The sequence below is a fragment of the Tupaia chinensis genome, unplaced genomic scaffold, assembly GCF_000334495.1.
Source record: "Tupaia chinensis unplaced genomic scaffold, TupChi_1.0 Scaffold000111_1, whole genome shotgun sequence".
Classification (NCBI taxonomy): domain Eukaryota; kingdom Metazoa; phylum Chordata; class Mammalia; order Scandentia; family Tupaiidae; genus Tupaia; species Tupaia belangeri.
Genome location: NW_006159575.1, coordinates 2,223,723 through 2,235,975, shown reverse-complemented (window position 1 = coordinate 2,235,975; position 12,253 = coordinate 2,223,723). Strand labels below are relative to the sequence as shown.

Below are 12,253 nucleotides of genomic sequence, written 5' to 3'. Positions count from 1 at the left end.
GTTCAGGCCACCGGGTCCAGGACTCGAACCGCGGTCGACTACATGGGAGTCCAGTGACATAGCCAGTATGCTAACTGCTGGTCTCAAGTTCCTTCTTCTTTTAATTTGCCAAAGTGTATGTGTGCTCACCAGAGAAAGAGACAGAGAAAGGAAGAGGGAGAAAGCACTCTTAAATGGAACACAGTTATACTGCAATTCCTTCATTTCTCCATCCTGTTGGGACTTGGGGCATGCATACACATGTGCCTGGTATATTTTTAAAGCTGCTGGAGCTGGGATTCAAGCCAGTTGGCCATGTGGGATATGGTTCCCTTAGCAAGCAGGCCATGAAGCTGGTCCTCAAATATCTTATCCATGAATCTTAGGGGACACATTTAGACTACAGCATAAAGGGTCCTTTCTGGAGTCAACGAGTGGCATATTAGCTAAGGCCCTGGACTCCTAAATGGCCAACCATGGTTCAAGTCTCAGACCCAGAGTCTTGAAAATCACACCAGGCATGTGTGTGTGTGTGTGCCCCAAATCCCAAGAGGAGAAGGTATTGTGGTGTGGTCATCACCCCAGGGGGTAATTTCTTACTTTTTCTCTCTGTGCCTCTCTCTAGAGAGTGCATGTGCCCTATGGCAAAAAATAAAATAAAATAAAATAAAACAAAAAGAAAAAAGAAAAAAAAATCCTTCCTCTTCTCCTGTAGCTTGTTTTTTTTTGAGAGGTTTTTGCTATAGGGCACGTGCGCTCGCCAGAGAGAGAGAGACATAGAGACAGAAAGCGAGAAATCACCCCCCAGGGGGGATGGTCATGCCGCAATCCCTTCTCCTCCATTCTCCTCTTGGGATCTTGGGCACGCACGCACATGTGCCCGGCGTGAGTTCTAAGCCACCAGTTCCGGGACGCAAACCGCGGTCAACTACGTGGGAGTCCAGCGACATAGCCATTATGCTAACTGCTGGTTCCTGCTTCTCCCCCATTCTATCTCTCGGGATCTTGGGCATGCACGCACACGTGCTCGGCATGAGTTTAAGCCACCAGGTCCAGGGCTCGAACTGCGGTCGGCTACATGGGAGTCCAGCAACGTAGCCATTACGCCAATTGTTGGTCCCTCTTGCAGCTTCTGATGGCACCAGTGTTCCTTGGTTTACAGCTGCATCACTGCACTCTCTGCTTCTGTCTCCAGACAGCCTCTTCCTCTCTCATGTCTGTGCCTCACATCTTTGTCTGCCTCATTCTTCTAAAAACTCTCGCCACTGGATTTAGGTCTACCCAGATAATCCAGGATTACTCCATCTCAAGATACAGCTGCAAAGATCCTTCTTCCAAAGAAGGTCATGTTCCAAGGTTCTGGGAGTCAGGATGTGGGTTATCTCTTGGGAGGCCACTATTCAACCCACTGACCTCTCCAAATCTGTGCACTTCTCCATGTTCACTGCAGCTCCCCTGGGCCTTCTCTCCTGGGATTCTGACCATTAGCCTCTCTTGCTTCCATTTCTGCGCCCCCAAATCCACTTTCCATACATCCCAAGGAATCTTTTTTTTCTTTTTTTTCCTGAGGAATCTTTTAAAACTATTTTTCAGGGCCAGCTGATGGTGCAGGGTTCCGTTGCTGGACTCCCACCTGGCAGAATGTGGTTTAACTCCAGACTCGGTGACCTGAAAATCAGGCCAGGTGCGTGTGTGCATGCCCAAGATCCCAGGAGGAGAACAGAGGAGAAGGGATTGCGGTGTGGCCATTCCCCCCTAGGGGTTGATTACTCACTTTCTCTTTTATTGTCTCTGTCTCACTCTCCAATGAGTGTACAGTCTAAGGGAAAAAAAAAAAAACTTAAAAAAAATAAAACAAAACAAACTATACTTCAAACAAGGTACCCTCCTTAAGGCCCTCCAAAGACTTCTCTCATCTGTGCAGAGCTGGCTCTTGATGACAAGTACCATCTTCACAGAAGTGTCACAGCTTCAGACAGAGCTCATGTACTCATACGGCTTAACAGCCACCAACCCCACACTATACCAGCAGGTCACCAGGTTTTATTTTATTCCTTCTATTTATCACAATTTGAAAGCATCTTTCTATCTATCCATCTGTTCATTCACTATCCTCCCCTCAATCTACTGACCCATCCATCCATTTGTGAAATTAAAGAACAGAATTCCTGGGACCAGCAGATTATATTGCTGGAATCCCACGTAGCTGACCATGGTTCAAGTCCTGGACCTGGTGGCTTAAAACTCATGCTGGGTGTGTGTGCGTGCATGCCCAAAATCCCAAGAGGGGAATGGAGGAGAAGGGATTGCAGCCTGGCCATCCCCCCTGGGGGGTGATTTCTGGCTTTCTGTCTCTCTAGTGAGCACGCACATCCTTTAGCAAATATCTCTCTTTCAAAAAAAAAAAAAGAAAAAGAACAAAATTCCTTTTTGTGATGAAACAACCTATTCTAAAACAATTTCATTACCTATTCCCCCCCAACACACACACACCAACACACACACACACACACACACACACACACACACAGTTCTCTCTTCTACTAATAATGAGTTCCCCAAATTCACTGTCTCTGGCTCTTCATAGTCCCCACTCCTGCTTCCTATGAGCTACCTGGCAAGGCAAGTAAAACAGATCCCCCCCCACTAAAAAATATCCAAGTTGTAAAAAAGATAAAAACAAAACAAAGAATTCTAGATGTATCACTTTACAAATAAGAAACGACTTGCTCTATTTTCCGTTTGTGGTTCAACCACTACCTCGTTGAAAGACGAAAGGTTGAGTTTTTTGGCGATGAACTTCTTTAGATGTAAGACGGTGGCTTGGGCTGAGCAGCGGATCCATTTCCGTTTCAGTCCCCGCAGTTTGCTGCTATTGCATTCCAGACAGATGCTCACCTGGGGGAGGACACGGGCGGGCGGGCGTGTTAGGAAAGGTTTGCTGGGCTGTTCTTTGGAGATGTTCTAAGATAACCATATCTCCTAAATGTTTTATTGGACATGCAATAAACTGACAGTCCCAATCTTTTTAAATTTTTATTTTATTTACTCATTCATTTTTCTTTTTAAATTTTGACCAGATAGAGAGAGAGAAAGAAAATGAGAAAGCAAATCACCAGGTCTGGGACTTGAACCATAGTTGGCCATGTGGGAATGTCTAGCGACTTAACCACCATACCACCTGCTGACCCCTACAATCCTGATCTTATACTAGCTTCTCTAGAGAACAGAAAAATGGGTAAAGAGGGACTATGTCTAACTATGAGACTTACACACTCTTCAGACCAAAAGCACACAAATTCGTATGAAAAGAGGAAAAACATAGGCTAATCTCTGTTTTAATATACCTACATAATTCACAATACATATTAACAAGCCAAATCTGGGAACACATATTTTTTTGAGAGAGCTTTTTGATAGAGGGCATGTGCTCTCACCAGAAAGACAGAGAGAGACAGAGAGACAGAAAACAAGAAATCACCCACAAAGGGGGCTGGCCACAGAGTAATCCCTTCTCTTCCATTCTCCTCTTGGGATTTTGGGCACGCACACATACACACCTAGTGTGTTTCAAGCCACCAGGTCTGGAACCAAACCACGGTTAACCATGTGGGAGTCCAGTGACCTAACCACTATGCCACCTGCTGGCCCTAGGAACATATTTTAAAGATCATAATGAAATATAGTTTATACCAAGAATGGATACAAGGATGATTTAAAAATAAAAAAACTTATATAACTGACAATATTAACATTTTAAAGGAAGAAAATCAGATGACTAGGGCCAGCAGGTGGCATTGTGGCAAAGGCACTGATTTCCACATGGCCAACCACAGTTTGAGTCTTGGACCCGGTGGCTTGAAACTCACGCAGTGTGTATGTACATATACACCCCAAATCCCAAGAATGGAATGGAGGAGAAGGGATTGCAGTGTGGCCCTCCATCCTCAGGAGTGATTACTCACTTTCTCTCTGTGTCTCTGGCAAATGGACATGCTCTACAGCAAAAAATTTCTCTCAAAATAAATAAATAAAAGGAGAAACAAAAACAAAAACAAAACAAGCCCCAACACATCAGATGCGTATGCATGCCCAAAATCGCAAGAGAAGACTGGAGAAGGGAGCTTGACATGGCTACCCCCGCCCTGGGGAGGGCTGATTTCTCACTTTTCCTCTCTCTGTCTCTCTCCGGTGAGTGTATGTGTCCTATGGCCAAAACCTAAAAGAAAAGAAAATCAAGCGATTATATAGATAGATGCTGAAAAAGTATCTGATACAATTCAACACCCATTCTAGAGATAACTCTCAGAAAACTAGAAATGGAAGGGAAGCCAGAGATGAAATGCTAGAAACCTCTCCTTAAAGGTGTGGAACAGCAAGGACACAGCACATCCATTCCACACGGAGTGGGAACTGAGCCAAAACCAGAAACAGGTGAGGCAAGATGGAGCCTTGTTGTTAGTTTCATAGGATTATGCTGAACACTTGTTCCTTCCTGAGATCGGGGTTACAGCCACCTTGCCCACTCTGCGCTGGCCACGGCTCCCGAGTATGGACCCACCCATCAGGCCAGACCTTGGCCCTGTCTTGCTTAAGCTGTGCAGAGGACAGAAGTTGGGAAGTGGCCTGGTGGCAGCACCAGGTGGGTCACTGGTGTGAGTCCTTTTCTATCCATATCTTCCACCCAGACCCCTCAAGGTACATGAGGGGAATGAGGCTAAGGGCATGCAGGGGCCCGAGCCATCCCAGCCACAGTCTCATCATGACAAGAGCCATTTCTCGTTACAGCCCTGTTACAAGGGTGTGCATGGTTATAGGATACATGTACGAAAGCCACAGTTCTTAGTGTCCTTGGCAAGGAGGCCTCAGATGCTCCAAATGCTCCCAGCCCAGAAGCAGTGAGTGTGTGTGTGTGTGTGTGTGTGTGTGTGTTTTGGGGGTGTGGGGAGTTGGTCACACATCTGCAGGAAAATGGCACTGGAGGGAACACCAGTCATTTTGCAAGAGAAACACCTATAACCACGGCTGATCCATCTATGCATGCCTAGGAAATCCACAAAAACTTACAAATGGGAAAAACTAGTGAGAGTTCACCATGCCTCCTGAACAGAAAATCTTTATACAAAAATGAACTGAATTTCCAAAGCTTAGCAGCGATTAGTAACTATAATTTTTAACAACAGAGTCTGCAAAGGGAACATGTGGTACCCAGGACATCCGGTACTTGACCATGTGTGTGACGGTCATGAGGACCAACATGTACTGGTCCACATGGAGTCAGAAATGAATAGCGAGAGACAATGTTCATAGATGGGAAGATTTTACATTTTCCCCAAATAAATCTATGAATTTATTCAGTTTCTTTCTGATAAAAATTCTATCTAATTTGTTGAGGGAACTGGGCAACCTAATTTCTAATTTTTTAATTGGAAGGGCAAAGAGCCATAGTTAGTCAAGACAGTATTTTTCTTTTTTAGAGGTTTTTGACTTAGGGATGTGTCTGCACCAGGGAGAGAGAGACACACACACAGAGACAGTGAGAGGGAAAGTGAGAAATCACCCCCCCAGAGGGATGGTCACACCACAATCCCTTCTCCTCCATTCTCCTCCTGGGATCTTGGGCACACATGTACATGTGCCCATCATGAGTTTCAAGCCTATCAGGTCTAGGACTCGGACCATAATCTGTCATGTGGGAGTCCAGTGATGTAACCGCTATGCCATCTGCTAGCTCCAGTCAAGACAATGTTGAAAAATAAAAATGAGGGAGGTTCCTTGCCCTACCATAAACCACAACAAGTAAAACATTTAAATCATTGTAATTCCATACATTGCTTGCAGTTTTGGCACAAGGGGAGACGAGAGCAGTGGGACAGAGCAGAGGATCAGAAACTGACCGGAGTGTTTATAAAGCTTGCACAGAATGAGGATCTCACTGACTAGGTAATGATGGCTTGTGGGTTGTGCTGATGAGTCAACTGGTCAACCAATTAGCAAGATTGACCTAATCTCTGCCTCGTCCTCTACACAAAATCAATTACCGTGGCTTATAACATAACTGTAAAATGCAAAACTTTAAAACATTTTAGATAAAATGTAAGAGTATTTTTTACGGCCCTGGGGTGGAAATTTCTTAAAATATGAAAGAAAATATTGATGCATTTAACTATGTCCAGTTTTAAAACTGAATAATGATGAACTCATGAAGAAGCTGACAGCTGCAGATAGGAGATGCTACCTGTAGTGCACATGGCACCAAAGAACAGGTCATTCCTACAGCACGATTAAGAAAAAGTCAAATGGTCAACATGAAATGGGCAAAGAGCATGGATAAGCAACTTAGAAGTGAAGGAACCAAGAGAACGAAGAAACACTGGGACAGATGTCCACAGTTACTGGGACACAAGGAAATAGAAATTTAGAAATAACTAGGTACTGAGGCCAGCAGGGGCATGACGGTCAAGGTGCTGAACTCCCACGTGCTGGACTGCATCTCAAGCCTTGAGCTTGGGAGCTTACTTTCTCACTTTCCCTTTCTCTCTTCCTCTGGTCAGTTTGAAAAATAATAATAATATAAAATAAATAATTCTTAAAAAAAAAAAAACAAAGCAAACTAGGTTATCATTTCACACTCAGGTGATTGACAAGAAATAAAAATGTCTGAACTAAAGGAATAACAAATGTCAAATACGCGAGCACAAGGAGACAAGCAAGATGTTGTTTAAGAGTATGATTAAAAGTTACTTCTGGGACCAGCAGTTAGCGTAATGGCTATGTCGCTGGACTCCCACACGTAGTTGACCGCGGTTCGAGTACTGGACCTGGTGACTTAAACTGACGCCAGGCATGTGTGCGTGTGTGCCCAAGATCCCGAGAGGAGCATGAAAGAGAAGGGATTTCGTTGTGGCTATCTCCCCTGGGGGGTAATTTCTCACTTTCTGTGTGTCTCTCTCTCTGGCAAGTGCACGTGCCCTATAGCAAAAACAACAACAACAACAAAAACACCTCTCTCTAAAAAAAAAAGTTACTTCTGAAATTCTCCAATATTGGGCAAGCAGATGGCGTAGCTGTTACGCTGCTGGATTCCACATGGCCAACCGTGGTCCTAGTTCCTGGATCCAGCGACTTGAAAATCATGCCGGGCATGTGTGCCCAAGATCTGGGGAGGAGAATGGAGGAGAAAGGATTGCTGCATGGTCATCCCCACTGAGAGATGATATCTCATTTTCCCTCTCACTGTCTCTGTCTCTCTTTCTCTGGTGAGTACATGCATCCTAAAACAAAAACCTCAAAAAACAGAAAAAAAAAGTCTCCAATATTAAAATAGAAAATTAAGTGTGTGGGCTGACTCTGGTCTCATGGTTATGGCAGTTGGATCCCATATGGTGAACCATGAGGTTCAAACTTGGCCTGGGTGGCTTGAAAACATGCAGGCACATGTTCGTGGATGCCCACAATCTAGACAAGGGTGAGAAACAGAGATGGGACGTGGTATGACTGGGCCCCTTAAGGGCTGTTTTCTCCTTTTCCCTCTCTCTCTGGCAAATTAAAAAGAAAAGAAAATTAAGTGTGAGAAAACGACACAGTATAAAACTATACACTGTAGTACACCCTATGCATATAACATATGCCATATACGATACTGAAGATAGCATAGTTAACTTTAAGCACGTACATTGTACATGTCACAGAAGCTAAAAATTAGGGGCCAGACAGTGTTGTGGTGCGAACACAACCAGACCACAGGGAAGGCACCCCCTGGCAGCCCTAGGTACGTGTCACCCTGGCTGGCTAAGCCTACAGGTAGATGATGTGAAGACCCTGCTGAGGGTGCTTGCCTCTCTTTCCTCCCTACTCTCCTTGGAAGAAATAAATAAATAAATTTTTAAAAAAATCTTAAAAATATCATGGCGATTATGAAGTAAACCGGAGAAAGATCCTGCTCTGTTACGGCTCAGTGAGGCGCGTCAGCCGAGTCCCCAGTCTGATGTCCTTGGCCACCTCACCGAGCCCCACAGGTTCACCTTCAAGTCTGCCCCAACCCAACTTTCACCTGCACCCCCACCTGCTTCACCTCCGCCTGAGCCTCTGCCACAGACCCCTGCCTAGTCTCCCCACAGTCACTGGCTGCGCACCCTGGGAAGATTTTACATTTTCCCCAAATAAATCTATGAATTTATTCAGTTTCTTTCTGATAAAAATTCTATCTAATTTGTTGAGGGAACTGGGCAACCTAATTTCTAATTTTTTAATTGGAAGGGCAAAGAGCCATAGTTAGTCAAGACAGTATTTTTCTTTTTTAGAGGTTTTTGACTTAGGGATGTGTCTGCACCAGGGAGAGAGAGACACACACACAGAGACAGTGAGAGGGAAAGTGAGAAATCACCCCCCCAGAGGGATGGTCACACCACAATCCCTTCTCCTCCATTCTCCTCCTGGGATCTTGGGCACACATGTACATGTGCCCATCATGAGTTTCAAGCCTATCAGGTCTAGGACTCGGACCATAATCTGTCATGTGGGAGTCCAGTGATGTAACCGCTATGCCATCTGCTAGCTCCAGTCAAGACAATGTTGAAAAATAAAAATGAGGGAGGTTCCTTGCCCTACCATAAACCACAACAAGTAAAACATTTAAATCATTGTAATTCCATACATTGCTTGCAGTTTTGGCACAAGGGGAGACGAGAGCAGTGGGACAGAGCAGAGGATCAGAAACTGACCGGAGTGTTTATAAAGCTTGCACAGAATGAGGATCTCACTGACTAGGTAATGATGGCTTGTGGGTTGTGCTGATGAGTCAACTGGTCAACCAATTAGCAAGATTGACCTAATCTCTGCCTCGTCCTCTACACAAAATCAATTACCGTGGCTTATAACATAACTGTAAAATGCAAAACTTTAAAACATTTTAGATAAAATGTAAGAGTATTTTTTACGGCCCTGGGGTGGAAATTTCTTAAAATATGAAAGAAAATATTGATGCATTTAACTATGTCCAGTTTTAAAACTGAATAATGATGAACTCATGAAGAAGCTGACAGCTGCAGATAGGAGATGCTACCTGTAGTGCACATGGCACCAAAGAACAGGTCATTCCTACAGCACGATTAAGAAAAAGTCAAATGGTCAACATGAAATGGGCAAAGAGCATGGATAAGCAACTTAGAAGTGAAGGAACCAAGAGAACGAAGAAACACTGGGACAGATGTCCACAGTTACTGGGACACAAGGAAATAGAAATTTAGAAATAACTAGGTACTGAGGCCAGCAGGGGCATGACGGTCAAGGTGCTGAACTCCCACGTGCTGGACTGCATCTCAAGCCTTGAGCTTGGGAGCTTACTTTCTCACTTTCCCTTTCTCTCTTCCTCTGGTCAGTTTGAAAAATAATAATAATATAAAATAAATAATTCTTAAAAAAAAAAAAACAAAGCAAACTAGGTTATCATTTCACACTCAGGTGATTGACAAGAAATAAAAATGTCTGAACTAAAGGAATAACAAATGTCAAATACGCGAGCACAAGGAGACAAGCAAGATGTTGTTTAAGAGTATGATTAAAAGTTACTTCTGGGACCAGCAGTTAGCGTAATGGCTATGTCGCTGGACTCCCACACGTAGTTGACTGCGGTTCGAGTACTGGACCTGGTGACTTAAACTGACGCCAGGCATGTGTGCGTGTGTGCCCAAGATCCCGAGAGGAGCATGAAAGAGAAGGGATTTCGTTGTGGCTATCTCCCCTGGGGGGTAATTTCTCACTTTCTGTGTGTCTCTCTCTCTGGCAAGTGCACGTGCCCTATAGCAAAAACAACAACAACAACAAAAACACCTCTCTCTAAAAAAAAAAGTTACTTCTGAAATTCTCCAATATTGGGCAAGCAGATGGCGTAGCTGTTACGCTGCTGGATTCCACATGGCCAACCGTGGTCCTAGTTCCTGGATCCAGCGACTTGAAAATCATGCCGGGCATGTGTGCCCAAGATCTGGGGAGGAGAATGGAGGAGAAAGGATTGCTGCATGGTCATCCCCACTGAGAGATGATATCTCATTTTCCCTCTCACTGTCTCTGTCTCTCTTTCTCTGGTGAGTACATGCATCCTAAAACAAAAACCTCAAAAAACAGAAAAAAAAAGTCTCCAATATTAAAATAGAAAATTAAGTGTGTGGGCTGACTCTGGTCTCATGGTTATGGCAGTTGGATCCCATATGGTGAACCATGAGGTTCAAACTTGGCCTGGGTGGCTTGAAAACATGCAGGCACATGTTCGTGGATGCCCACAATCTAGACAAGGGTGAGAAACAGAGATGGGACGTGGTATGACTGGGCCCCTTAAGGGCTGTTTTCTCCTTTTCCCTCTCTCTCTGGCAAATTAAAAAGAAAAGAAAATTAAGTGTGAGAAAACGACACAGTATAAAACTATACACTGTAGTACACCCTATGCATATAACATATGCCATATACGATACTGAAGATAGCATAGTTAACTTTAAGCACGTACATTGTACATGTCACAGAAGCTAAAAATTAGGGGCCAGACAGTGTTGTGGTGCGAACACAACCAGACCACAGGGAAGGCACCCCCTGGCAGCCCTAGGTACGTGTCACCCTGGCTGGCTAAGCCTACAGGTAGATGATGTGAAGACCCTGCTGAGGGTGCTTGCCTCTCTTTCCTCCCTACTCTCCTTGGAAGAAATAAATAAATAAATTTTTAAAAAAATCTTAAAAATATCATGGCGATTATGAAGTAAACCGGAGAAAGATCCTGCTCTGTTACGGCTCAGTGAGGCGCGTCAGCCGAGTCCCCAGTCTGATGTCCTTGGCCACCTCACCGAGCCCCACAGGTTCACCTTCAAGTCTGCCCCAACCCAACTTTCACCTGCACCCCCACCTGCTTCACCTCCGCCTGAGCCTCTGCCACAGACCCCTGCCTAGTCTCCCCACAGTCACTGGCTGCACAGCAGCTGCACCGACAGCTGTCCTTCCCAGAGTGAAGCCCCGGAAGACCTCCCTGCCCTTTCAAACCCTGACCTCACACCCTCACCTGCCAGTCCCCACTCCCATGTATTAACAGCATGTTCTCACTGTGGTCCCTGCGGGCTCCAACCTCACGCTGAGCTGTGGGCCCACTCACTGCTCCCTCTTCATGTGCTTGGTGTTCCCTGACACCTTCCCTTGAGAGCTCTGCACAGCTGGGCCTGGATGAGTGGGTGTCCACTCCCCACTGGCCACCCTTTGTGCAGCATCTGACTGCCTGCCTCCACACCCTGCTGCGAGGTTCTTGCAGGTAAACAGACCTCCTCAGCCACTAGGACCACACGAGCAGGCAGACCTGGGCCAGGTCGGACCCACTAGGAAGACACCATCCCTGGGGAGAAGCAGGTGCACATAAACAACCCCCAGCTGCTGGAGGATCCGTGGCAGCAGACGGGGCAGAAGCTGGTCTGAGAAGATGCCTCTGGGGTGGGTAAATCAGAAGAGAATTCTGAGGAGTGAGAACCAACCAAATTCTCAGATTCACAGGACAGGTGCAGTCTAGGAAAAGCCTTGACAAATGGGAGAGCTGGACAGGTCTGAGGTGGGGAAGGAGCCCTGGCTTGCTGCGGAACCCTGCAGCAGGCCACCCCAGATCGATGGTGTCTTCTCAGGGGGTGGTGCTATTTCCTCTCAGTTTCTAGTCCCGGGTGCCAAGCCCCCAGCCATGAGCTTTAAGTGGTTCTGATGATGCAGGGAGATGAGCGCACGCTGGCCAACGGACGACCCTTCTGCGGTCCCTATCTGGGCTGCTTCTAGTCTAATTTTCTTCTCGCATCAGCATTTGCAGAGACGCAGCCCAGCCCGGCAGCCCAGGGTGAGGGAGCTGTCAGGGCAGAAGGGGGCCACAGAGCAACACAGGTGGCTGCCCTGGCCTGTCCTGAATGGGGCCAACAGCAGGACACAGAGGCCTCGTTTATTCCTGAACAAGATCAGGCCTGCGCTACCCCAGTGACTGCACATGATCACAGACACTTCTGGTTCAACTGTGGACAAAGCTGACCAAAATGACAGAAAAAAGTTACTCTTCTGTAGCACTCTGAAGAGTAAATAAGATGAGATTAACACAGAGGCTCTGGTGAGGTGACAGCATTGTAAGCTCTAGGGTCACCTGGAAGATGAGGGCCACATATAGGCTCCGAATGGCAAGGCCTGGCCCTTCCTGTCTGTGCCAGCTTCAATCTAGTGGGAATGATTCCATAAGAATCCAGGGGGCTGAAGCTACAGAAAGGGGCTGCAG

The 12,253-nt window shown here is 45.9% G+C and overlaps 1 protein-coding gene across 2 annotated transcripts in view; it reads right to left on the bottom strand.

Moving 5' to 3' along the window:
* PCGF3 (polycomb group ring finger 3) overlaps positions 1 to 12,253 on the bottom strand; it is a 64,223-nt gene that overhangs the window by 7,760 nt on the left and 44,210 nt on the right. For both annotated transcript variants that reach the window (XM_006143844.3, XM_006143845.3), the window contains exon 8: positions 2,740 to 2,877. In XM_006143844.3, the coding sequence (XP_006143906.1) occupies positions 2,740 to 2,877 (138 nt within the window). The remainder of the gene's footprint in view (positions 1 to 2,739; positions 2,878 to 12,253) is intronic.